The 26,227-nt window shown below is 38.6% G+C and overlaps 1 protein-coding gene across 1 annotated transcript in view; it reads left to right on the forward strand.

The window, feature by feature from the left end:
* ORC4 (origin recognition complex subunit 4) overlaps positions 1-26,227 on the forward strand; it is a 91,115-nt gene that overhangs the window by 19,712 nt on the left and 45,176 nt on the right. The window contains exon 2 of the mRNA XM_052662044.1: positions 24,380-24,453. Within this exon, the coding sequence (XP_052518004.1) occupies positions 24,397-24,453 (57 nt within the window). The 5' untranslated portion in view covers positions 24,380-24,396. The remainder of the gene's footprint in view (positions 1-24,379; positions 24,454-26,227) is intronic.

A 26,227-nucleotide genomic window follows, 5' to 3' on the forward strand; every position in this document is an offset into this window, starting at 1 on the left:
ATGTGCATGTCTTGCTTTATGTTGCTTGCTAATGACTTACTGTGCTGCACTGTGGTTAGTCGCTCAGTCATGTTCAACTCTTCGTGACCCCATGGACTGTAGCCAGCCAGACTCCTGTGTCCATGGGGATTCTCCAGGCAAGAATACTGGAGTTGGCTGCCATGTCCTCTTCCAGGAATCTTCCCAACCTAGGGATCAATCCCAGGTCTCCTGCCTTGCAGGTGGATTCTTTACTAATTGAACCCCAGGGAAAACCCAAGAATACTGGAGTTTGGTATCCTATCCCTTCTCCAGGGGATCTTCCCAACTGAAGACTCGAACCGGGATCTCCTGCATTGCACGCAGATTCTTTACCAGCTGAGCTTCCAGAGAAGCCTGATGACTTATTACTTGCTGTTTAGTGTAATTGTAAGTGTTGCCTTCAATTGATATTAATGGAGCTTCTGAGTATTCAAAGTTGGGTATTGGTATACTTCTTTACCACCATTCACTTTCCTTGTCTTTGTGATGTGTGTCCTGCTGCTCCTTTATATTTTGGCAGTATTTCTTGTGGGATTTTAGTTCCCCATGCAGGGATCAAACCTGACCCCCAGCAGTAGCAGCACAGAGTGCTAACCACTGGACTGCCAGGGAGTTCCCTGTCCTGCTACTTTAGATCTTACAGTTATTCTGGAGTTCTGCTAAGCAAACTTATTTTTTTTTTAAGTTTTCTTTTACTAATACTGGGTTGGAACGTCCTCTATCCTAGTGGATTTTTAATTCATGTGCTTTATATCCTATAGAAATTCTTTAACACTTTGGTCAACTCAGCTCTTTTGCTTTCCAGATGGCATAGATAATGTCCTTTTTATTATTGTTTCTTCTGTGGCATTTCCAAGGAAGTCAAGGTAAAGTGGTATACTCAGTCAGCTTGCTTAAATGGGAAGCCTGTGGTTCTGAGCCTGCACTTTCATTAAGTTTGACTCATTGTTATACAGTCTTGTCTACCTCCTGGGGAGAAAAGACTTTCCCCTGTGTACTGTCTTGCGTTTGACTGTTTTTTTAAGTTAACAGGTAGATTGTACCATAAATCCAGTGTTGGAGATTCCATGTTTGTTTACCTGCTGCCTTTTTAAGGAATAATCTGGCTATCAGGAGCTAGCTCTGTCTTATTTAAGAATTAGGAAATGGATTGATCAGGATGTATTTAAGTGTTTTTCAACTAGAGTACTGAGTTCTCCCTGTAGCTGGTTAATGCGACTGGTCCTTTAGTTTATGGTGGTTGGGCAATTTTTGTTTGAATGAGGATGAATTTTATTGTTTTCCTTACATCTGTAGTTAAGGAATAGTGTTTTCTCAGCAGAGAGAATGGTGTATACGTGAGAAAAGTTGTATAAATAATAATATCAGTATAGGAGACAGTATATTTGAACCTGGGCTTCCTTAGGCTCAGTGGTAAAGAACCCGCCTGCCAATAGAGGACACACAGGTTTGATCCCTGGGTCAGGAAGATCCCCTGGAGAAGAAAGTGGCACTCCAGTATTCTTGCCTGGGAAATCCCTTGGATTAAAGGATCCTGGTGGGCTACAGTCCACGGGGTTTCAAAAGAGTCAAGCTGCTAAGTTGCTGCTGCTAAGTCGCTTCAGTCGTGTCCAGCTCTGTGCAGCCCCATAGACGGCAGCCTATCAGGCTCCGCCGTCCCTGGGATTTTCCAGGCAAGAACAGTGGAGTGGGTTGCCATTTCCTTCTCCAATGCATGAAAGTGAAAAGTGAAAGTTAAGTCACTCAGTAGTGTCCGACTCTTCATGACCCCATGGACTGCAGCCTACCAGGCTCCTCCGTCCATGGGATTTTCCAGGCAAGAGTACTGGAGTGGGTTGCAATTGCCTTCTCCAAAAGAGTCAAGAGGACTTAACAAATAAACAACAACAACAATATTTGAACCTATTTGCTCATAATTGGTCACTAATTTGTTGTCTCACAGACAGATCTTTAACCTTGGGGTTAGGAAGATTTGCAGTAAAGGACAGATGTATTGCACCCTAGTTCTTAACCTAAATTTGCTTGCAACTGAATCTAGGAGTAAACTTGTGTCTCGGTTTTTCCTTTGAGAAAATGACAGCGTTGTATTTAGTGGTCTTTTTGTTTTTTAAGTGAGGCTATAACTTTTATGAAGATAGTTTGAATATTCTCTTGCCTTAAAGTCATTATGATGAATGGTTATTTTGCAATGCAAAGAATAACAAGTTTTTTTGCACATTCCGCTAGTTTAGAATATGAAAAGGATAATGCTTTTCTCTGTATTGTATAATGTTGTATAACAAAAAGTTCTGTCTTTTTAAAACAAAAAAACCAAACCAAACAAAAATTTTTAACATTCTCTCCCATAAAAAATTTAAAAAACAACTATTTTAAGATCTTATTACAGTAGAAATGTTTAAACTCAAATTTTCAGCTGTTACGACAAAGTTACTTAAACATGCTCTTGGGATGGGGTGGGGGCCCTTTATATTCATTGTTGTTGTTCAGTTGCTAAGTCATGTCCAACTCTTTGTGACCCCATGGACTGGACTGCAGCACACCAGGCTCCTCTGTCTTCCAGTATGTCCCAGAGTTTGCTTAAATTCATGTGCATTGAGTCAACGATGCTATCTAACAATCTCATCCTTTGCTGCTCCCTTCTTTTGCCTTCAGTCTTTCCCAGCATCACCATTTCCAGTGAGTCAGCTCTTCACATCAGGTGGCCAAATTATTGGAGCTTCAATATGAAAACATAATTTATTTGGCCCTAGTACTCAAATTGTAGGAATTTAGTCTCCTTTTAATTCCTGCATAAGTGAAAGTCTCATTAGAATTACACTGTTCTTTAAGTTTTTAGAGAAAATTCCAAGAAGTTGTGTTCACATGGGTAATTTCTAGAAATTCTCGAATGTTTTCTAAGGCAATGTTATTTTCAGTTTTTCCTTCTAAAATAATTAACATTATTAATTAACATTTGCTAATTAATTCAGTGGGTTGTAGCATATTTACATAAATTCAACTGTGTGAGCATGTCAAAGGAAAAAATATATTAATAGTAGGGAGGATTCTATTCATCATTTTTCTCAAGTGATCATATGCCCTGGAGTGATTGATCTTTAAAAAAAACGCAATGCTTCTTTATAAGTGGTTCAGAGCTTTTCAGATAAAATTAGCCTATGTGTGTTCTCTATTTACTCATTGGCTTTAGTGCCCAGGTCTTTCTTAAATCTTGAGTCCCATGTCAGATACTTTCCTCTTTCCAAAAAAAAAAAATTAGCTTTAATTCACAAGTTTAATTCCTCCTCCTATTTAGCAAATTGATAGTCAAATTCTGTGTGCTCAGAGAATATAAACTACTGTTGGTGGTTGTGATTGTTGTTCCGACTTTAGCAACCCCGTGGTCCATAACCCCACCAGGCTCCTCTTTCCATGGGATTTTCCAGACAGGAATACTGGCGTGGGTTGCCATTTCCTTCTCCAGGGGATCTTCCTAACTTAGGGATAGCACTCCAGTCTCAGGCAGAGTCACTGAAAGATACAGTTATAATGTAAATCAGTGCCAGTAAAGTGATACAGTACATTCCAAAAGCTGAAAGAGTTTCTAGATTGTTTGCAGACATATTTTATTTTTCGATAATGTGTTTTAAAGAAATCCTCCCAATATTACTTCTTTTTATGCAGTTTTACACTAGTGCAAAGTTTATACTTCTCATCATTCACAAGGGATGTTCCATGGTTAATAATCACAAAACACTGTAGTAACTTATAAATGCCTGTTTTTCCCCTGAAGATTTTATGTTATTAAACCTATGATTTTCCCAGTTGTTTACTTATTTTGATCTACTGTGTTCCCTGAAACAACTCAGTGGGCATATTTGATGTCAGGATTGTAATAGATACTTTACAAACAAATACATTTACTAAAATATGTATGTATAGTATCTGTGCACATATATCTATGCATAGATATACGTGTATTTGTGTTAGGGCATATCTCCCTTTTTATATGTGGTTCCAGGTACACTGCTATGCAGTATTGAAAACTTAAAAGTTGAGAGAGAGAATGGCTTTTCTGGAGAATTGCAAACATTTCCATATTGTTGTTTTTGAGTATTAAACATTATAAAATATTTTTCTTTTAATATTAGTGAAGAAAGCAGCATGTCATCATATGATTAAATATTATTAAAACTTGGATTCATCTTATTCTCTGGGAACAAATGAGGAGGGAAAAAAGATAAAATTGTCAGCAACTACCAGTTTGTTTACTATGGACAAGAATATCTAGAAATCACAAAAGGCTGTTATTTTATGTGGAGTTATGCTTCAGCTCTGGGGAAATCTAGGAAACATCTTAGCAAAAACTGTTTCCCAACTTGACTTACTAAATCTACATAATTTCATAGATAACATTTTCAGTCTGATCCTTTCAGGAATACTAAAAATGTGTTTGCTTATCTGTTAACATGGAATTTATACCTATTTTATTGCTTATTTCCTCCACCTTTAACATTTCCCTGAACTCTATTTTAATCTTTACCTTGGTATAGATGCTCCAAGTGGAAAGAGATGTGAAAATTAATTCTAGCTGATTGAAACGTAGCTTAAATTTATTCTTATTAATACCTAAGTCTCATCTCAAAGAACATTAACAAAACGTGGAAACCACCCACAGATTTCTTCTAAAATGCCCTTGTTTTATATTATTTTACTGTTTATCTTATCAAAAACATTTCTCTAACTGAAGAGAGGCAAAGTTTTAATCTTTTGTTCATTCTTACTCTACTTTGATAGATGTCAGCCAGAGTTGGACATTAGATAAATGGTTGTAGAATTTGTATTTTTTAACTTGTATCTAAATTAGAGGAAGTTGATAATAGTATTATTTTCAGTGTTTTCTTCAGCCCTTATCAGAAGTAGAATAGTATTACTTTTTTTTTTTAATGCGCCAAGAGTTCTTGTCATAAATATGCTTCTCTGTTGAAACTTTGGAGTTTTGCCCCCCACCAAAAGGTTATTCAAGAAAATAATGATCATTTGTATGCTTTTAATTTTCAGTCCCATCTTCCAGTTTTACAAAATGTTTTGTGGAGATTTTGTTAATAAATTTTATTTTTTCTAATGTAAATTAGTTGTTTTTGCAAACTCATTGGAAAGTGATGTTTTTAACAAATGGTGATAAAACTGACTCATACTGTTTGTACAACTATCTGTAAGGAAGTCCTCTTTATAAGTGCTTTTAAGTGCATATGTATGAGAATTTTTATACATAATACAAATTTTTATATGTAATAACATACTTTTTATACACAATATTATTTTATACTTAATTTTTATATACACTACAGTTTTTAAACATAATACAGCATTTTTGACCACAAAATCAGAGGTGAAAACATTGTTTTCAATGTTGTGAAAACAAGTGCTCTCTCCATAGTACAAGTTTCTTTCAAAAAGCGATTTCTTTTCTCTATGAAGTATTTTTGTTTGGGGTTGTTTGTTTTATTTTTGCTAGGCAGCATGCTTTTAACATGCAGCCAGTTTTCCTTCCAGGAAAGATCTGCATTTTATTGGAAAACACCTGAATCATTTTTCTTTCATTTAAAACATCATAACAGCACCTTAGTTCACCAACTCAACTGAATTTATTAATTCCATCCAACTGGGCCCAAATACCTGCTGCTGCTGCTAAGTCGCTTCAGTCGTGTCCAACTCTGTGCGACCCCATAGACGGCAGCCCACCAGGCTCCCCCATCTGTGGGATTCTCCAGGCAAGAACACTGGAGTCAGTTGCCATTTCCTTCTACAATGCAGGAAAGTGAAAAGTGAAGGTGAAGTCGCACAGTCGTGTCCGACTCTTAGCAACCCCATGGACTGCAGCCTACCAGGCTCCTCCATCCATGGGATTTTCCAGGCAAGAGTACTGGAGTGGGGTGCCATTGCCTTCTCCCCCAAATACCTACATTATTTTAAAATAAGCTGAAAGTGAATAAACATGTGATGGTACTATTGTAACTGCTGTAACTGATCTCCCTCTCTTTCCTTAGGACTCCTGGGTTACTGGTAGTGATATGACATGCTATGCTCACTTTATGGACAAAGTGAAGATATTAATATCATTTTATATATTAAATATGTTCTAAATTTTATTTTTTATAAATATCTATATGTAAAAGTTATAAGATTTTCCTTCCTTTTTAAGATTTAATCAATCTCTAAATTTGGAAGATCCCCTGGAGGAGGGAGTGGCTGCCCACCTCTGTATTCTTGCCTGGAGAATTCCATGGACTAGGAGCCTGGCAGGCTGCAGTCCTGAAGTAGCAAAGGTTTGTCTAAGTTTGTCATTGCTTTTCTTCCAAGGAGCAGACGTCTTTTAATTTCTTGGCGGCAGTGTTCTTAGAGCCCAGGAAAATAAAATCTCTTTTCCCTCGTGGACATAGCTGAGCAACTAACACTTTCACTCATTCCATTGTATGTATATACCATATTTTGATTATCCATTTATCTATCATTGGACACGTGGGCAGCTTCCATGTTTCATCAGTTGTGAATAATGCTACTGTAAAAAAGAATATGTTCTTTTCCTGTATACCCAGTTCTTTATATATATACCCAGTAATGGAATGACTACACCATATGGTAACTGGAGGAACTGCCATACTATTTTCCACTGCCTGCAGTACCATTTTACATTTTCAACTAGCAGTAGTAAGGGCTCCCATATCTCCACATTGTCTTAAACACTTGTTTTCTGTTTTATTGTTTTTGTTTTTAATACAGCAGTCAACCTAATGGGTATGGTATCTCACTGTAGTCTTGATTTGAATTTTCCTAATAATTAGAGGTACTGAGCATCTTTAATGAGCTTATTTGTTTATCTGTACTGGAGAAATGTTCATTCAAATCCTTTGCCCATTTTTGAATTAGGTTATTTTTTTGTTGCTGAGTTTTAAGAGTCTTATATGTATTAACTTTCATATATATATTTTTTAATCTCTTATCAAATATTTGCAAAGTAATTTGCAAATATTTTCTCCCATTCTGTGGCTTGCCTTTACACTGTTAATAATTTCTTTTAATAAACAAAGTTTCAATTTTTCATGAAGCCAAATATATCTTTCTTTCCTTTTGCCTGTGCTGTTAGCATCATATCCAGGCAGATAGTGTAAAATTAAATGCCATAAAGTTTTTGTCGTCGTTCAATCGCTCAGTCGTGTCCAACTCTTTGCATCCCAATGAACTTTAGCATACTAGGCTTCCCTGTCCTTCGCCATCTCCCAGAGCTTGCCATGTCCATTGAGATAGTAATAACATCCAACCATCTCGTCCTCTGTAATCCCCTTCTCCTCCTGCCTTCAATCTTGCCCAGAATCAGAGTCTTTTCTAATGAGTTGACTCTTCGCACCAAAGTACTGGAGCTTCAGCTTCAGCATCCATCCTTGTAATGAACATGCAGGGTTGATTTCCTTTAGGATGGACTGGTTGAATCTCCTTGCAGTCCAAGGGACTCTCAGGAGTTTCTGCAACACCACAGTTCAAAAGCATCAATTCTTTGGCATCCCGCCTTCTTTATGGTCCAACTCTCACAGCTATACATGTCTATTGGAAAAACCATAGATTTGACTATACGGATCTTTGTTGGCAAATTAATGTCTTTGCTTTTTAATAAGCTGTCTAGGTTTGCCATTGCTTTTCTTCCAAGGAGCAGACGTCTTTTAATTTCTTGGCGGCAGTGTTCTTAGAGCCCAGGAAAATAAAATCTATTTTCCCTCTTCTATTTCCCGTGAAGAGATGGGATCAGATGCCATGATCTTAGTGTTTTGAATGTTGAGTTTTAGCCAGCTTTTTCGCTCACTTCTTCAACCCTCATGAAGACGCTCTTTAGTTCCTCTTCCCTTTCTGCCATTTAGAATGATGGGGGCTTCCCTCATAGCTCAGTCGGTAAAGAATCTGCCTGCAATGTAGGAGACCTGGGTTCGATTCCTGGGTCTGGAAGATCCCCTGGAGAAGGAAATGGCAATCCACTCCAGTATTCTTGCCTGGAAAATCCCATGGACAAAGGAGCCTGGCAGGCTATAATCCATGCGGTCACAAGAGTCGGACACAACTTAGCAACTAAACCACCACCATCATCTGCCTATCTGAGGTAGTTGATATTTCTCCACGCGGTTTTAAATCCAGCTTGTGATTCATCCAGCCTGGCATTTCCTATTATGTACTCTGTATGTAAGTTAAATAAACAGGGTGACAGTGTACAGCCTGTCAAACTTCTGTCCCAGTTTTCAACCAGGTGTTTCACCTAAGCTTTAAACTGCCATTTCTTGACTCACAGGTTTCTCAGGAGACAGGTAAGGCGGTCTGATATTCCCGTTTATAAGAATTTTCCAGTTTGTTGTGATCCACACAGTCAGAGGCTTTAGTGTATTAAATGAAGCAGAAGTAGATGTTTTTCTGAAATTCCCTTGCTTTTTCCATGATCCAACGAATGTTTGCATATTGATCTCTGGTTCCTCTGCCTTTTTTACACCCAGCTTGTACATCTGGATGTTCTTGGTTCTCCTGCTGTTGAAGCTTTAACTTGAAGGATCTTGAGCATTATCTTGCTAGTATGCAAAATGAGTGCAGTTGTACAGTAGTTCATACATTCTTTGGCACTGTGCTTCTTTAGGATTAAAATGAGCTGTGGCCACTCCTGTTTTCCAGTCCTGTGAGTTTTCCAAATTTACTGATATATTGAGTGCAGCACTTTTAACAGCATTGTCTTTCAGGATTTTAAATAGCTCAACTGGAATGCCATATCTTCCACTAGCTTTGTTTATAATAATGCTTCCTAAGGCCCACTTGACTTTACACTCCAGGATGTCTGACTGTAAATGAGTGACTACGCTATGCCTCTTGAGAAACCCATATGCAGGTCAGGAAGCAACAGTTAGAACTGGACATGGAACAACAGAGTGGTTCCAAATAGGAAAAGGAGTACATCAAGGCTGTATATTGTCACCCTGCTTATTTATCTTATATGCAGAGTACATCATGAGAAATGCTGGGCTGGAAGAAGCACAAGCTGGAATCAAGATTGCCGGGAGAAATATCAATAACCTCAGATATGCAGATGACACCACCCTTATGGCAGAAAGTGAAGAGGAACTAAAAAGCCTCTTGAGGAAAGTGAGAGACGAGAGTGAAAAAGTTGGCTTAAAGCTCCACATTCAGAAAATGAAGATCATGGCATCTGGTCCCATCACTTCATGGGATATAGATGGGGAAACAGTGGAAACAGTGTCAGACTTTATTTTTTTGGGCTCCAAAATCACTGCAGATGGTGACTGCAGCCATGAAATTAAAAGACGCTTACTCCTTGAAAATAAAGTTATGACCAACCTAGACAGTATATTAAAAAGCAGAGACATTACTTTGTCAACAAAGGTCCGTCTAGTCAAGGCTATGGTTTTTCCAGTGATCATGTATGGATGCGAGAGTTGGACTGTGAAGAAAGCTGAGTGCTGAAGAATTGATGCTTTTGAACTGTGGTGTTGGAGAAGACTCTTGAGAGTCCCTTGGACTGCAAGGAGATCCAACCAGTCCATCCTAAAGGAGATCAGTCCTGGGTGTTCTTTGGAAGGACTGATGCTGAAGCTGAGACTCCAATACTTTGGGTACCAGATGTGAAGAACTGACTCACTGGAAAAGACCCTGATGCTGGGAAGGATTGGGGGCAGGAGGAGAAGGGGAGGACAGAGGATGAGATGGCTGGATGGTATCACCAACTCGATGGACATGAGTTTGAGTGAACTCTGGGAGTTGGTGATGGACAGGGAGGCCTGGCACACTGCGATTCATGGGGTCACAAAGAGTTGGACATGACTGAGCAACAGAACTGAAGACCTTTTTTGTATAGTTCTTCTGTTTATTCTTAACAACTCTTCTTAACCTCTTCCTCTTCTGTTAGGTCCTTACTGTTTCTGTCCTTTATTGTGACCTTACTTGCATGAAATATTTCCTTGGTACTGTTAGGTAAAAGACGACCAGGACGCCCAAAGAGTGTCTAACAGGCTTTTAATGCGGAAGCGCTCCCAGGCGGGATTCCCGGACCCGAACCCCGAACGAGGCAGGTTGAGGAAGTCGGCTCCCGGACAGTGTTGGGGGTGGTTTTTATACGTTTGTTGCGAGGGATGGTCAGGCTAGATGGACGGGGGTTCGGATAGGTCGCCAGGCCGAGGCGTCGCGGACTGACAGGTCCTTCTACATGGCTGGGGTGGGGCAGCTTTAGCTGGCGAAGTGTGCTGTCATTGGTCCCCGGGATCTGTGAGGCTCCTTCAGTTAGGGACTTCCCCCGCCAGCGGGAGGGAGAGGAGGGGCGGCCCATCAAGGACCCCGGGGTCCGGCCTTACATTTTGACCCTTTCAATAGGATAAGGGGCGCTGTTATCGTTTCTGGCTGCTTCCTGCTGAACTGGGCCGTCGCTGGGGCTGAGGGTCGTGGCCGGATCCCGGTGACCTTTAGGGGGCCTCAGGGTCTCTGAACGGGAGCTTAGAGTATGCGGCTACCATCAACATCTGTCCAGTAGCCATCTCGGTCAGCTCCCTGACCCTCCGAAGGATGATCTGAAAAACACAAGGTCTTATCGACAGGATGAGGAACAAGGCTGCGAGGGGTCCGAGAAGTGGGAGAAGCCATTTTGCCCAAGACGACTTTCACGATCCCGTGAAATCGACACCGTCTGACTCGGCCTGTCCAAGTCTGATGCTCTCTCTCAGCTCTCGGACCTTGTTCTGGACTATCCCTGAGGCAGTAACGAAAAAACAAACAGTCTTCCCTTAGGAATTGACAGGTTCCCCCTTTTTCAGCCGTTTGCAGGTCTGTCGCCTTTTACCTAACAGGTACCTCCAGTTTTCTTGAGGTGGTTTTCCTCTATTTCTTTGCATGGTTCACTTAAGAAGACTTTCTTAGCAAACTGCAATAGGTAGGCATTCCCTTCTCGAGAGCATTTTTTGACCCAGGAATCGAACCCAGGTCTCCTGCATTGCAAGCAGATTCTTTACCTTCTGAGCTGGCAGAGAATTCCACTTTCATGTAAAAACCCATCCGTTTCATCCCCAAAATTGTCATTCCCAAACTCCCTAACATCATTTAAAGGAAAGATACTGAGTGACTAGTTTCCCACTTTAGCCCACTGACTTTTTCTCTTAAATATAATGCCTGGACGGAGAAGGCAGTGGCAACTCACTCCAGTACTTTTGCCTGGCAAATCCCATGGACGGAGGAGCCTGGTGGGCTGCAGTCCATGGGGTCACTAAGAGTCAGGCATGACTGAGTGACTTAACTTTCACTTTTCACTTTTATGCACTGGAGAAGGAAATGGCAACCCACTCCAGTGTTCTTGCCAGAAGAATCCCAGGGACGAGGGAGCCTGGTGGACTGCCATCTATGGGGTTGCATGGAGTCGGATATGACTGAAGCGAGTTAGCAGTAGCAGCATAATGCCTGGAAGAATCAAAAGTTGTCTATACCCTAACTCCAAACTTACCTTTTGTTTGAGATATTATTTCCTCTGGAATACTTTCTCTAACACCCCTATGCACTCTTATTCAGGGCAAAACTTGAGGGTTCCGTGTCCCTGAAGTGCTATCTTCCCCTTTCAGGGAACCTGATTAGTACACAGTGATATAACTAACTTGGTTTACTTAGGTTTGCTCCACTGGACCTTGGGCTCCTTGAAAGAAAGACTCAGAAATCATATTATGTTTATATCCAAATTAAGTACTGCAATATTGGCATATAATTGGTTTTTAAGAAAATATGTGATCAGTGAATGAATATTAGTCAGTGGAGAATGTCCACAGGAAAACTAGCTGTTAAAAAAAGTAGACCAGTACTTGATTTATCGAACACTTAGCTAAATTTTAAAATACTGAGTAATCACATGTGTGCATGCATGCGTGCTCATTCGCTCAATCATTTCTGACTCTGTCTGACCCTGTGGACTGTATCCCACCAGGGATCTCTCTGTCCATGGGATTTTCCCAGCAAGAATTCTGGAGCTGGTTACTATTTCCTTCTCTAGAGAGTCTTCCCAACTCAGGGATCCAACCCACATCTTCTTTGTTTCCTGCATTGCATCTGGATTTTTTACCACTAAGCAACCAGAAAAGCCCAATTACATGCCATGACCCTCAAAAAAGCCTGCCAAGTGTAAAAGAACAGTAAATTACAGAAATATTGCATATATAATTATATATTCATATATGTATAGGAATATATGTTATATTTAAATACATATATATTTTATATGTAAGTATAAATATAGACATATTAATAAATACAGATGATTTATACTTCAAGTAAAACACATGTAGTAAAGTGGTAGTGTCCAGCAGTGGAAATTCAAACTGGTTAAAATATAGGTAATTTATTACAAAATTTATTTATTTTAACACAGATCCCAAGATTAACAAAAGAAAAGTTTTTTTTATTTACAAATAATTTTAATCACATGGCATATACAGCTCTAAGTCTAGTGATGTAAGAGAAGGTAAAATCAATTATCTTTACAAAAAGATTATCAATTCTTTTTATAATTTTGGGTTGATAGTTTATTATTAACACATTAAAAAAAGATTAGTAATACATTCTCCATTCCAGAATTAGACCAGCATATTTGATATTTTATTTATACTGCCATCAATTAAGACTTGGAGGATTAAAAGGAGTATCTGAAATGAATTTTACATTTACTTGTCAAAATCTACACTTTTTCTTACTTTATCAATATTTACAAGTACTCCAGACATCTTCCATTTCTCTTTAATTCTGCTGTGATTTGGAATACTGTCCCTGCTCATTTCAAAGTTGCAGTTACTGAATTCTAGTTTCAGTTCAGTTGCTCAGTCATGTCCAACTCTTTGCAACCCCATGGACCACAGCACGCCAGGCCTCCCTGTCCATCACCAACTCCTGGAGCTTACCCAAAGTCATGTCCATCGAGTCAGTGATGCCATCCAACCATCTCATCTTCTATTGTCCCCTTCTCTTGCCCTCAATCTTTCCCAGCATCAGGGTCTTTTCCAATGAGTCAGCTCTTCAGATCAGGTGGCCAAAGTATTGGAGTCTCAGCATCAGTACTTCCAGTGAACCCCGAGGACTGATCTGCTTTAGGATGGACTGGTTGGATCTCCTTGCAGTCCAAGGGACTCTCAAGAGTCTTCTCCAACACCACAGTTCAAAAGTATCAATTCTTTGGTGCTCAGCTTTCTTCACCGTCCAACTCTCACATCCATACATAACTACTGGAAAAACCATTACCTTGACTAGACGGACCTTTGTTGGCAAAGTAATGTCTCTGCTTTTCAATATGCTATCTAGGTTGGTCCTAACTTTTCTTCCAAGGAGTAAGCGTCTTTTAATTTCATGGCTGCAGTCACCATCTGCAGTGATTTTGGAGCCCAAATAAATAAAGTCAGACACTTTTCCACTGTTTACCTATCTCTTTCCCATGAAGTGATGGGACCAGATGCCATGATCTTCGTTTTCTGAATGTTGAGCTTTAAGCCAACTTTTTCACTCTCCTCTTTCACTTTCATCAAGAGGCTCTTAATTTCTTCTTCTGTGAGAGTGGTGTCATCTGTATATCTGGAGTTATTGATATTTCTCCCAGCAATCTTGATTCCAGCTTGTGCTTGATCCAGCCCAGCATTTCTCATGATGTAGTCTGCATATAAGTTAAATAAGCAGGGTAACAATATACAGCCTTGACGTACTCCTTTCCCAATTTGGAACCAGTCTGTTCTGTGACCAGTTCTAATTGTTGCTTCCTGACCTGTATACAGATTTTTCAAGAGGTAGGTCAAGTGGTCTGGTATTCCCTTCTTTGTCAGAATTTTCCACAGTTTATCGTGATCCACACAGTCAAAGGTTTTGGCATGTCTAAAAAATTAAGCAACACAGATTGTAAGTCTAACTGATTATAGAAATAGTGAACATTTGAAATAAGGGAGTTAATGGTTTTTATTTCTGAAGTTATATCAGAAAAGCAAAGGCAGAAGTGAAGATGAAGATAACAGAATTTTTCTAAATCATTCATGATAAGATAAAAGAAATATCTGAGGCCACTACTGAAATCAGAACTTTAAGCAAGATGTCTAAGAAAGGCCACTTATGTATCATATTTAAGATAAATGACAATTCAGACAAAGTCAAGGAGAATGAGAACTTGAAAACTCAGATTGATGGTAATATCAGCTGTCCTTACAGCTCTGTGTTCACCAGAGCCTGGAGTTGAATTCTTGGTTCTGTAGTGTGACCTTTGCAAATTAACCTTCCTATGTCCCAGTTTTCTTCTCTGTAAAATTTGAAATAAAAGTATTACTTGATTCATAGGATTATTGTGGGGATTACAGTAAAGTGCTTTATCTGATATGCCATGCTGTCAAAGGCCACCTTGATACAGAGTACCTTTTATGAATTATCATAATACATTGGAGAGGAGAACCAAGACAACAGTTAGACTTGGATGGGGGGAGGGGGGAATAAAGCTTGAAATCAGGATTCTTGTTTAGAACAATTGCTTTGAGAATACTTTGACAGTGCAATGAAGTATCGAATACAGCTTCAAGTAAGGTGCCGCAGAACTATGATGCCAACCTTGTATAGACTATTTCTCAACACAAAAAATACAAATTTAAATACTAGTAATGAAATGGAATTATGGATAGATCAGTCTATACAGAGTTACATGGACCTTGAAGTCTCCAAATCACTAGTGCCCAAAGCCATTCAACACCTGGAAGTGATTAAGATTGCTGCAGCTCAGCCCCAGATTTTTTATTTGATAATAGGTCTGGGGACAAATTTGAGAATTTCGTTTCTGATAAAGTCCCAGGTGATGTTCCTATTACCAGTTGTGGAACCACACTTTGTGAGCTACTGAGAAAATTGTCTTGATTATTGTTCTGTCTACATCAAAGCTGATAAAACGGCTAAGAGGCCATAGAGGATGGAGAAGATGGAGAAATGTGGTATAGACAGCATCTCTCACCAAGCTAAGTGTAAGGTAAAAAGTATTTGAGGATCATGAGGGGAAAACAGGAGAGTGGAATAAAACAGGCCTCAGGAGGCCAGTGGACTTTCATCACAGTAAGTAAACAAGCTCTGAAGCCCTAGAGGGCTTCTTAGTAGATAGAAAAAGAGATTACAAATCATAAAGCATAAGGGAAAAAAAAGAGACAAGTTGTTTCTCTTTCTTCCTGTTACTGAAAAGTAACAAAAGGTTTTTGTCTGACCAGCTGATACTTTAGAGACCTTTTTGAGGGTATTCCAAAATAGTACACTATTCTGTGATCTATTTGGGAGATTCTTGTGGTTTCCTAAATATTCATGTAAACTTGTAAAATTAAAGAATGAAAAAAAAATCCATGAATATTTTATGCTTATATGTCATGCACTGATTGAAAGAAAAACCTAAACTTTTATTTCTCGCAAAGAATTTTTTAACTGTTTTCTGATATGTATATTTCAGTAGCATTCACCAGTATTTCCTGAGATAAACTTACATGCCTAGACCAAAAAAATTATAAGTGAAAATTAGTACCGAAAGAACAAAATACTTAAGAAAGTTATAAACCGAGTACCAGTCTAAGACTGGTTAGTATCAAACAACATGAAAGATTCCTAACTCAAAAAGGCCAAAAAAGATGTGCTTGATTCAGGAGATGAGGAAAGACATTTACTATGATGCAGCCAGCTAAATAATGGAGCTAATGGGAGATTATACTCCCTGTCCTAATTACACAATGAATGGGGAACTGGTTCAGCACTCAGACTGTACTACTGTTGGACAGGCTGTGTCAGCTACCATGATGCAAAGTATGTAGTAGCCAAGAAGGCATGAGCAAAGTAGATGGATGTCAACTGGAAAAAAAAAATCCCCTGGGCAACCTACTTGAATCTTTAGGGGTAGAAACTCCTCTCTCGGCTTTTTGAAGCAGTAAGTGTTATACAAAGTTGGGTGAAAAAAATGGATTAATGTCAAGGAGCATGTCTGTAGAGTTATTGGTAAAGGTCAGTGGGATCTTTTTTTTATAAAACCTTAGCAACCTGATTCTCCAAGCCAGGCTTCAGCAATACGTGAACCATTAACTTCCAGATGTTCAAGCTGGTTTTAGAAAAGGCAGAGGAACCAGAGATCAAATTGCCAGCATCCGCTGGATCATCGAAAAAGCAGGAGAGTTCCAAAAAAATATCTATTTCTGCTTTGTTGACTATGTCAAAGCCTTTGACTGTGTGGATCACAATAAACTGTGGAAAATTCTGAAAGAGATGGGAACACCAGACCACCTGACCTGTCTCTTGAGAAACCTATATGCAGGTCAGGAGAGGAAGCAACAGTTAGAACTGGACATGGAACAACAGACTGGTTCCTAATAGGAAAGGGAGTACATCAAGGCTGCTTATTGTCACCCTGCAAACCCTGGGCTGGAAGAAGCACAAGCTGGAATCAAGACTGCCGGGAGAAATATCAGTAACCTCAGATATGCAGATGACACCACCCTTATGGCAGAAAGTGAAGAGGAACTAAAAAGCCTCTTGAGGAAAGTGAAAGTAGAGAGTGAAAAAGTTGACTTAAAGCTCCATATTCAGAAAACGAAGATTATGGCATCTGGTCCCATCACTTCATGGGATATAGATGGGGAAACAGTGGAAACCGTGTCAGACTTTACATTTTTGGGCTCCAAAATCACTGCAGATGGTGACTGCAGCCACGAAATTAAAAGATGCTTACTCCTTGGAAGGAAAGTTATGACCAACCTAGATAGCATATTAAAAAGCAGAGACATTACTATGTCAACAAAGGTCCGTCTAGTCAGGGCTATGGTTTTTCCAGTGGTCACATATGGAGGCGAGAGTTGGACTGTGAAGAAAGCTGAGCACCGAAGAATTGATGTCTTTGAATTGTGGTGTTGGAGAAGACTCTTGAGAGTCCCTTGGACTGCAGGGAGATCCAACCAGTTCATTCTAAAGGAGATCAGTCTTGAGTGTTCATTGGAAGGACTGATGCTAAAGCTGAGACTCCAATACTTTGGCCACCTCATGCGAAGAGTTGAGTCATTGGAAAAGACCCTGATGCTGGGAGGGATTGGGGGCAGGAGGAGAAGGGGACGACAGAGGATGAGGTGGCTGGATGGCATCACCGACTCGATGGACATGAGTTTGCATAAACTCCGGGAGTTGGTGATGGACAGGGAGGCCTGGCGTGCTGTGATTCATGGGGTCGCAAAGAGTCAGACACAACTAAGTGATGGAACTGAACTGAAGTGAACATACTGTTCAGCATAATTATTGCACCAATTTAGATTCCCACCCACAATGTAGGAGTGTTCCCTTTTCTCCATACCCTCTCCGGCATTTCCTTGTAGAGTTTGTTGATGATGGACATTCTGACTGGTATAAGGTGGTACCTCATTGTAGTTTTGATTTGTATTTGTCTAATAATTAGTGATGTTGAGCGTCTTATGTGTCTGTTGGCCATGTGTATGTCTTCTTTGGAGAAATGTCTATTTAGGTCTTCTGCCCACTTTTTGATAGGGTTTTGGTTGTTCTTTTTTTTCTTTTTTTTTTTGACCATTATGTTTGGAAATTAAGCCATTATCATTTGCAGTATTTTTGCCACTCCATAGGTTGTCTTTTTGTTTTGTTGCTGCAGAAGCTTATAAATTTGATTAGGTCCCATTTGCTTTTTTTGACTTTGATTTCTGTTGCCTTGGGAGAATGAGCTAAGAAAACACTGCTATGATTTACGTGATAGAATGTTTTGCTTATGTTTTCTTCTAGGAGTTTTATGGTCTTAGGTCTTAATATAAAAATCTTTAAGCAATTTTGAGTTTATTTTTGTGTATGGTGAGGATGTGTTCTAATTTCATTGATTTACATGCAGCTGTCCAGCTTTCTCAGCACCACTGACTGGAGAGACTGTCATTTCTCTAGTATATATTCTTGCCACCTTTGTGAAAGAGATGTATGAGTTTGATTCTGGGTGCTCTATTCCGTTCCTATCGTTTTGGTGACAATACCGCACTGTTTTGATTACTGTCACTTTGTAGTATTGTCTGAAGTCTGAAAGGCTTATGCTTCCAGCTCTATTCTTTAACTCTCAAGATGTCTTTGGCAATTCTCGATCTTTTACGGTTCCCTATAAATTTTAGGATTATTTGCCTTAGTTTTGTGAAAAGTGTCATATGTAATTTGATAGAGATCTCATTATCTGTACATTGTTTTGGGAAGTCACTTTAACAATATTGATCCTTCCAATCCAAAAGCATGGGGTATCTTTTCATTTCTTTGGATCATCTTGAAGATTTTGGACACAGCGTTAAAAGACATAACTCTGTGACATCAACAACTGAAAACGGTGGGGGTGGAGCAGTAAAGGTGCAAAGATGTTGCTATATTATTTAAGTAACATAAACTAGATTGCTACACCTTTAGCACTTTAAAAGCAATCTCTGTGATAACTGCAAAGAAAATACTTGTCAATATACAGGAAATGAAATAAGAAAGGAATTTAAATGTTTCCCTATCCCTCAAGGCTTCCCACATAGCTCAGTCCATAAAGCATCTGCCTGCAATGCAGGAGACCTGAGTTCAATTCTTGGGTCCGGAAGTTCCCCTGGAGAAGGAAATGGCAACCCCCTTCACTATTCTTGCCTGGAGAATTCCATGGACAGAGGAACATGGTGGACTATAGTTCATGGGATTGCAAGAGTCAGACACAACTTAGCACTATCTCTCTCTAACCCCCAAAATCAACTAAGCACAAAAGTAGATAGTAATATAGAGAATGAGAGACAAAAAAACTGTAAGACATATGGAAAACAAATAGCAAGATGAAAGAATTCCTTACCAGTAATTAGTTTAAATATAAATAATGGGGAAATAGTGGCAGGTTTTATTTTATTGCACTCTAAAATCACTGTGGACAGTGACTGTAGCCATGAAATTAAAAGACGTTTGCTCTTTGAAAGGAAAGCCTTGACAGACCTAGACAAAGGTCCATATAGTCAAAGGTATGGTTTTTCCAGTAGTCATGTACACATGTGATATTTGGACCTGACAGAAAGGCTGAGTGCTGAAGAATTGATGCTTTCAAATTGTGAAGACTCTTGAAAGAGTCCCTTGGACAGCCAGAGATCAAACCAGTCAATCCTAAAGAAAACCAACCCTGAATATTCAGTGGAAGGACTAATGCTGAAACTCTAGTACTTTGGCCACCTAATGCGTAGAGCTAACTGATTGGAAAAGACCTTGATTCTGGGAAAGACTGAGGGCAGGAGGAGAAGAGGGCAACAGAGGATGAGATGATTGGATGGCATCACCAACTCAACTGACATGGGTTTGAGCCAGCTCCAAGAAATAGTGAAGGAGTGGGACGCCTGCAGTTCAAGGAGTCGCAAAGAGTTGGACAGGACTGAGTGACTTTCACTTACATGAAAATGGGGGTAAGCATTGGAGATAAGAGGAAAGCTGGCATAGATTTCCAGTCAAGAAATAAAGGTGATGTAAAGCAGGATATAGGCAGCTAGTTACAGGAGTAGATTGGTTCTAGTTTTTTTAGGCAATTTAAATTGAACCAGTTATTACTTGAAATTCTGAAACTGAAAATTAGGTTTATTCTCCTGAGCAAAATGTAAGTTTAGAGGAGGATCTACCATAAGCCAATAATGTAGGATGTATAAACTCTAAAGAAATAATATTAAGTAAGCTATTCCTTGGGATTATCCTTTTCACTGCTCCTCTTTATAGTTAAAATAGTAGTTTCTACCAAATTTTATGCACCTAAATAATTGTAGTCACCTATTGTTCATTTGATGACAACATGAGTAATGACTTCATCATGCATAGACCTTCAGCTTCTTTTATACTTTGTCTCTAGTCCTATTTAGAATAGTAACATCATAGTATCAGACAGTAAGAAATAAAACTCCCATGTTCTGTTTAGTCGCTCAGTCATGTCCAACTGTTTGCGACCCCATGGACTGCAGCACACCAGGACTCCCTGTCCATCATCAACTCCCAAGTCCACCCAAACCCATGTCCATTGAGTTGGTGATGCCATCCAACCATCTTATCCGCTGTTGTCCCCTTCTCCTCCTGCCCTCAATCTTTCCCAGCATCAGAGTCTTCTCAAATGAGTCAGCTCTTTGCATCAGGTGGCCAAAGTATTGGGAGTTTCAGCTTCAACATCAGTCCTTCCAATGAATACCCAGGACTGATCTCCTTTAGGATGGACTGGTTGGATCTCCTTGCAGTCCAAGGGACTCTCAAGAGTCTTCTCCAACACCACAGTTCAAAAGCGTCAATTCTTCGGCCCTCAGCTTTCTTTATACTCCAACTCTCACATCCATACATGACTACTGGAAAAACCATAGCCTTGAGTAGACGGACCTTTGTTGACAAAGTAATGTCTCTGCTTTTTAATATGCTGTCTAGGTTGGTCATAATTTTCCTTCCAAGGAGTAAGTGTCTTTTAATTTCATGGCTGCAGTCACCATCTGCAGTGATTTTGGAGCCCCCAAAAATAAAGTCTGACACTGTTTCCACTGTTTCCCCAACTATTTGCCATGAAGTGATGGGACCAGATGCCATGATCTTAGTTTTCTGAATGTGGAGCTTTAAGCCAACTTTTTCACTCTCCTCTTTCACTTTCATCAAGAGGCTCTTTAGTTCCTCTTCACTTTCTGCCATAAGGGTGGTGTCATCTGCATATCTGAGGTTATTGATATTTTTCCTGGCAATCTTTGATTCCAGCTTGTCCTTCCTCCAGCACAGCATTTCTCATGATGTACTCTGCATAGAAGATAAATAGCAGGATGACAATATACAGCCTTGACGTACTCCTTTTCCTATTTGGAACCAGTCTGTTGTTCCGTGTCCAGTTCTAACTGTTGCTTCCTGACCTGCATACAGGTTTCTCAAGAGGCAGGTCAGGTGGTCTGGTATTCCCATCTGTTTCAGAATTTTCCACAGTTTATTGTGATTTACACAGTCAAAGGCTTTGACATATTCAATAAAGCAGAAATAGATGTTTTGTCTGGAACTCCTTTGCTTTTTCGATGATCCAGCTGATGTTGACAATTTGATCTCTAGTCCCTCTGCCTTTTCTAAAACCAGCTTGAACGTCTGGAAGTTCACAGTTTACGTATTGCTGAAGCCTGGCTTGGAGAACTTTAAGCATTACTCCAAGATTAGTAATGTATGAGTTTAGTGCAATTGTGCGGTAGTTTGAGCATTCTTTGGCATTGCCTTTATGATCCACTGGTAAAATTGGAGGAGGAATTCAGTCAAATGTAATTTAATCTATTGGCAGATAATAATAATATTACCTACTGGCAGATAATATTATTCTTTTGTCGTTAAGCAGTTGAAAGAAACTGTATAATTAGACTTTTATTTTTGCTAAATTTTTATTTTGAAGTTATTATAGACTCACAGAAGTTGCAAATATAGTTCACAGTGTTCCATAAACCTTTCACCCAGATTCTCTGTAGTGTGACGTCTTATGATATTGCAGGTCCAAACCATGACATTGACGTTGGTATAACACTGTTAACTGAACTACAGACCTTATTCAGTTCTCAACAGGTTTTACTTTTACTCATTTTTGTGTGTCTGTTTAATTCTCTGTGGCTTGATCCCATGTGTAGATTTTTGTGGTATTGCAATAAAGATACAAAACTTTCATCATTACAAAGAAAATTCTTTATGTAACTCCTTTTGTATTATCGTACTCATTCCTCAGTTCTGTTTCTTTGCCATCATGTATTTGTTGTTCATCTTTATAATAATTTTGTCATTTCAAGAATTTTTTAATGTAATCATGCAATATGTAATATTTTTGTGATCGGCCTTTATTTTTTCTCTCAAAGCATAATGCCCTTGAGAGCCATCCACATTATTGCACATATCAGTGGTTAATTTTTTTTTTTTGGCCTCAGTTATAGTCCCTCAGTGTGTGGATGTTCCATTTCTTTAACCCCATTAACTCATTGTAGGACATTTGTATTGTCTTCAGGTTTTTGGCTGTTCCAAATAAAGTTTTTATTGAGACTCATATTACAGATTTTCATTTGAGCATAAATTTTCATTTCTGTGATATAAATACCCAGAAGTGTAATCACTGTGTCACACAGTAAGTGTATGTTTGTTTATAAGAAATGGCCAAAAGAAACTTTGCAGAATGGCTGTAACATTTCACATTCTCACCAGTCATTGTATATGAGATCTTTCTTCTCTTCATGCTTACCAGCGTTTAGTGTTTTCTCTGTTCTGTTTTTGCTTTTCAGATAAATGTGTACCTTGTGGTTGCAATTTGCCTTTTTCTAATGGCTAATGTGTTTCAGGTGTTTATTTGCTATCCATATAGCCTCTTTGTCTGAAATGTCTGTTTATGCCTTTGACCCATTTTTCTAGTTGGATCATTTATGGTTGAGCTTCAATCTTTTGATTAATACTTAATTTGCAGTCAAAATTTATGCATAGGCACTGAAGTGCAGGGTGTATGTATGTTTCTTTCACGAATGATCACGAAATGATCATGTGTCACCATGTGCATGATTTTAGTGACTTACCTGAATTATATTCAATACAAGGAGGCAGTTTAGACACCTACCCTGTGACCTCAGACATTTTACTTAGCTCTACTGAGCATGTTTTCTCAGTCCATGAAATGGAGAGAAATATATTTTAATTCCATTAGTACTGTGAAATAGCTAACATAGCTTGGAAAAGATAAGGTATATTGTCAAATCTCTCCCCCATTTTTTTAGAATTTACTTTTTATTGTCTCAGGGACAGTTGTTCCATTGTTTCCTGTGATTTCAGACTTTTTCACAGTCAAGAGTATCTTAAATCAGAATGAAGATGTAATTTCATATTCCTGAAAGGGTTTTTCCCCACACGCAACTCTGATTCAAGAGAAAAAAAATTTAGTAGGATAAAATTAAAATAATCAGTGTAAAGATTGTCAGGCAAGGTGCCTTGAATAGAGAAAAGGTTGCTAAAAGGTGCCCTAAGGCAGCTGAGAAAACCACTTTTCTCCTAAGAGGGAAGCTTAAGGAACCAAAACATCAGGAGAGTACTCTGTTCTTGTACTCTATTCTGGCCTGGAACCAGAATCCTTTTGGGACTTAGGCCTTGTCTATACTGTAAGGGAAGGTACAGATTTGCTGTCAAAGCATTGCTCTGCTGCTGTCCTGTAGAAACTAATGCCAAAGGTTGTTGTCTAAATGTCAGTATATGAAATTATTAAGTATGAATGTAAAATATATCACACGCAGATCTTCCTTCAAGTTATTGAAATTTCTGCTTTTTAAAATCAGGTGGCTAAATAGCGTTTATATATAATCAAGTATATATACTTATAACTATGTATATAATATTTATGTATTTTATGTGTGTGTGTGTGTAGATAGATAATAGTTATGTATAATGAAGTATAACTAGATTGGGTTTAAATCCTGACTCTGACCTATGTACTGTTATGGTTTTGATCAAGTTACTTAACCTTTCTGTGTCATCTAATCTGAAAGAGGTATTAGGATTATTCCATAGGATTATTCTGAGAATTAAATAAGATCATAAATTCAAAACACTTCTAACAATTCCTGGCTAAGTTATTATTACCTGATTAGTGAAGTACTTCTCTAGGAAATTGCTGGTGAGAAAATTAGATCTTTTAGCTGAAGGTGTTTATCTATGAATATATTGCCCTCAAGGAGAATTTTACAGAACTTTTTCTTTGTTATTACACACACACACACACACACACACACACACACACACACCATTCCAGTTAATGCTTGGAATTTTTAAGTATTCTCAATTTGGTGGCATTGACCACAAAATTTTGTTTAGTATGAAATGTTTATGAATAAAGAGAAGTACAGGCAGTTCTGTATGTTTGCAGAAGAAACATTTTACCTAGTCTGTAATGACTGTGTATGATTGATGAGTGGAGCAAGAAAGCGAAGTTTTTCTGGAATAGATGATCCTGTGGGATGAATGTGGGGAGCAACATTCTATACAAAGGAAGTGCATCCGTTGTTTTTCGTTTGTTTGATTTTGTTTTTAAAGGCAGAGAAAGGAAGCTGAATACTAGATTGAAAAGAAAGGTAGGTCTAATTATAAGAACCATCTAAAATGTGAAATGGGAGTGTCAAATAAACCTGAAGTTAGGCAAAGAGGAGCCGTTGAGATTTTTCTTTTTCTGGTTTTATTGAGAAATAACTTACATATGTCACTGTGTTTGAGTCTATAATAGTAAATTCTTAATTTCTGTAAGCCAATCATCCTTATATTCACGCTAAAATTTTTTATTATTTTTTTAAAGGATTTCAGTTTGTGGAAATGAGCAGTCGTAAATCAAAGAGTAGCAACTTAATACAAGCAGACTACGTTTCACAGGTTAGTGTATATTTTCATTAATCTGAATGCCTGTTACCATGAAAGGGGATAACTTGAATTCTTAACTTGAATTCTCCCCTTATTATGTATGAAGGAGCACACTTTCCATTGTCAAGGGGAAAGTGTCCTTGCTGCTTCCTAATTTCAACCTCTATAAATGTTTGGATAGATGGAATCCTAATTTTATTCTTGTCTTCCTAAATGTTCTCAAGTTTCAATTTAGTTTAATATTATCTTCAGAGTTTTTCACTTCTTTAGGTAAGTTTATTGAAAAGTATTTTATTCCTTTTGTTGTGGTTGTAAATGAAATTATTTTCTTTTATGTTTTATTTGTTCCTTGTGTATCTAAATGAAATTGATTTTTCTATATTAATCTTATATTCTGTAACCTTGCTAAACTCATTTATAATATATTTTTTTAGTTTATTCCTTTGGCTTTTCTGTATATAACATCATGACCACTTCAAAGAGATATAGTTTTACTTCTTCCTTTCCAATCTGTAGCCTTTCATTTCTTTTTGTTGTCTAATTGTCACGACCAGAACCTTCAGTATAATACTGAGTAAGCTAGCAAGAGCAGACCATTTTTTATATTGGGAAAGTGTGTTCAGTCTTTTACCAGTGAGTATGATGTATGATGTTAGCTCAAACTACCACACAATTGCACTCATCTCACACACTAGTAAAGCAGTGCTTAAAATTCTGCAAGCCAGGCTTCAGCAATACATGAACCGTGAAATTCCAGATGTTCAAGATGGTTTTAGAAAAGGCAGAGGAACCAGAGATCAAATTGCCAACATCCGCTGGATCATAGAAAAAGCAAAGGAGTTCCAGAAAAAGACATCTATTTCTGCTTTATTGAATATGTCAAAGCCTTTGACTGTGTGGATCACAACAAACTGTGGAAAATTCTGAAAGAGATGGGAATACCAGACCACCTGACCTGCCTCTTGAGAAACCTGTATGCAGGTCAGGAAGCAACAGTTAGAACTGGACACGGAACAACAGACTGGTTCCATATAGGAAAAGGAGTACATCAAGGCTGCATATTGTCACCCTGCTTATTTAACTTATACACAGAGTACATCATGAGAAACGCTGGGCTGGAGGAAGCACAAGCTGGAATCAAGATTGCCGGGAGAAATATCAGTAACCTCAGATATGCAGATGACACCACCCTTATGGCAGAAAGTGAAGAGGAACTAAAGAGCCTCTTGATGAAAGTGAAAGAGGAGAGTAACACGAAAATCAGAGTGATTATATTCTTTGCAGCCAAAGATGGAGAAGCTCTATACAGTCAGCAAAAGCAAGACCGGGAGCTGACTGTGGCTCAGATCATGAACTCCTTACCGCCAAATTCAGACTTATATTGAAGAAAGTAGGGAAGACCATTAGACCATTTAGGTATAACCTAAATCAATACCCTTATGATTATACAGTGAAAAAAACAAATAAATTCAAGGGATTAGATCTGGTAGAGTGTCTGAAGAACTATGATTGTAAGTTCATGAGTTGTACAGGAGGCAGAGATCAAGACCATCCCCAAGAAAAAGAAATACAGAAAGGCAAAATGGTTGTCTGAGGAGGCCTTACAAATAGCTATGAAAGGGAGAGAGGCTAAAGGCAAAGAAGAAAAGGAAAGATATATCCATTTGAATGCAGAGTACCAAAGAATAGCAAGGAAAGATAAGAAAGCCTTCCTCAGTGATCAATGCAAAGAAATAGAGGAAAACAGTAGAATGGGGAAGACTAGAGATTTCTTCAAAAAAGTAGA

The sequence above is a fragment of the Budorcas taxicolor genome, chromosome 2 (genome assembly GCF_023091745.1).
Source record: "Budorcas taxicolor isolate Tak-1 chromosome 2, Takin1.1, whole genome shotgun sequence".
NCBI lineage: Eukaryota > Metazoa > Chordata > Mammalia > Artiodactyla > Bovidae > Budorcas > Budorcas taxicolor.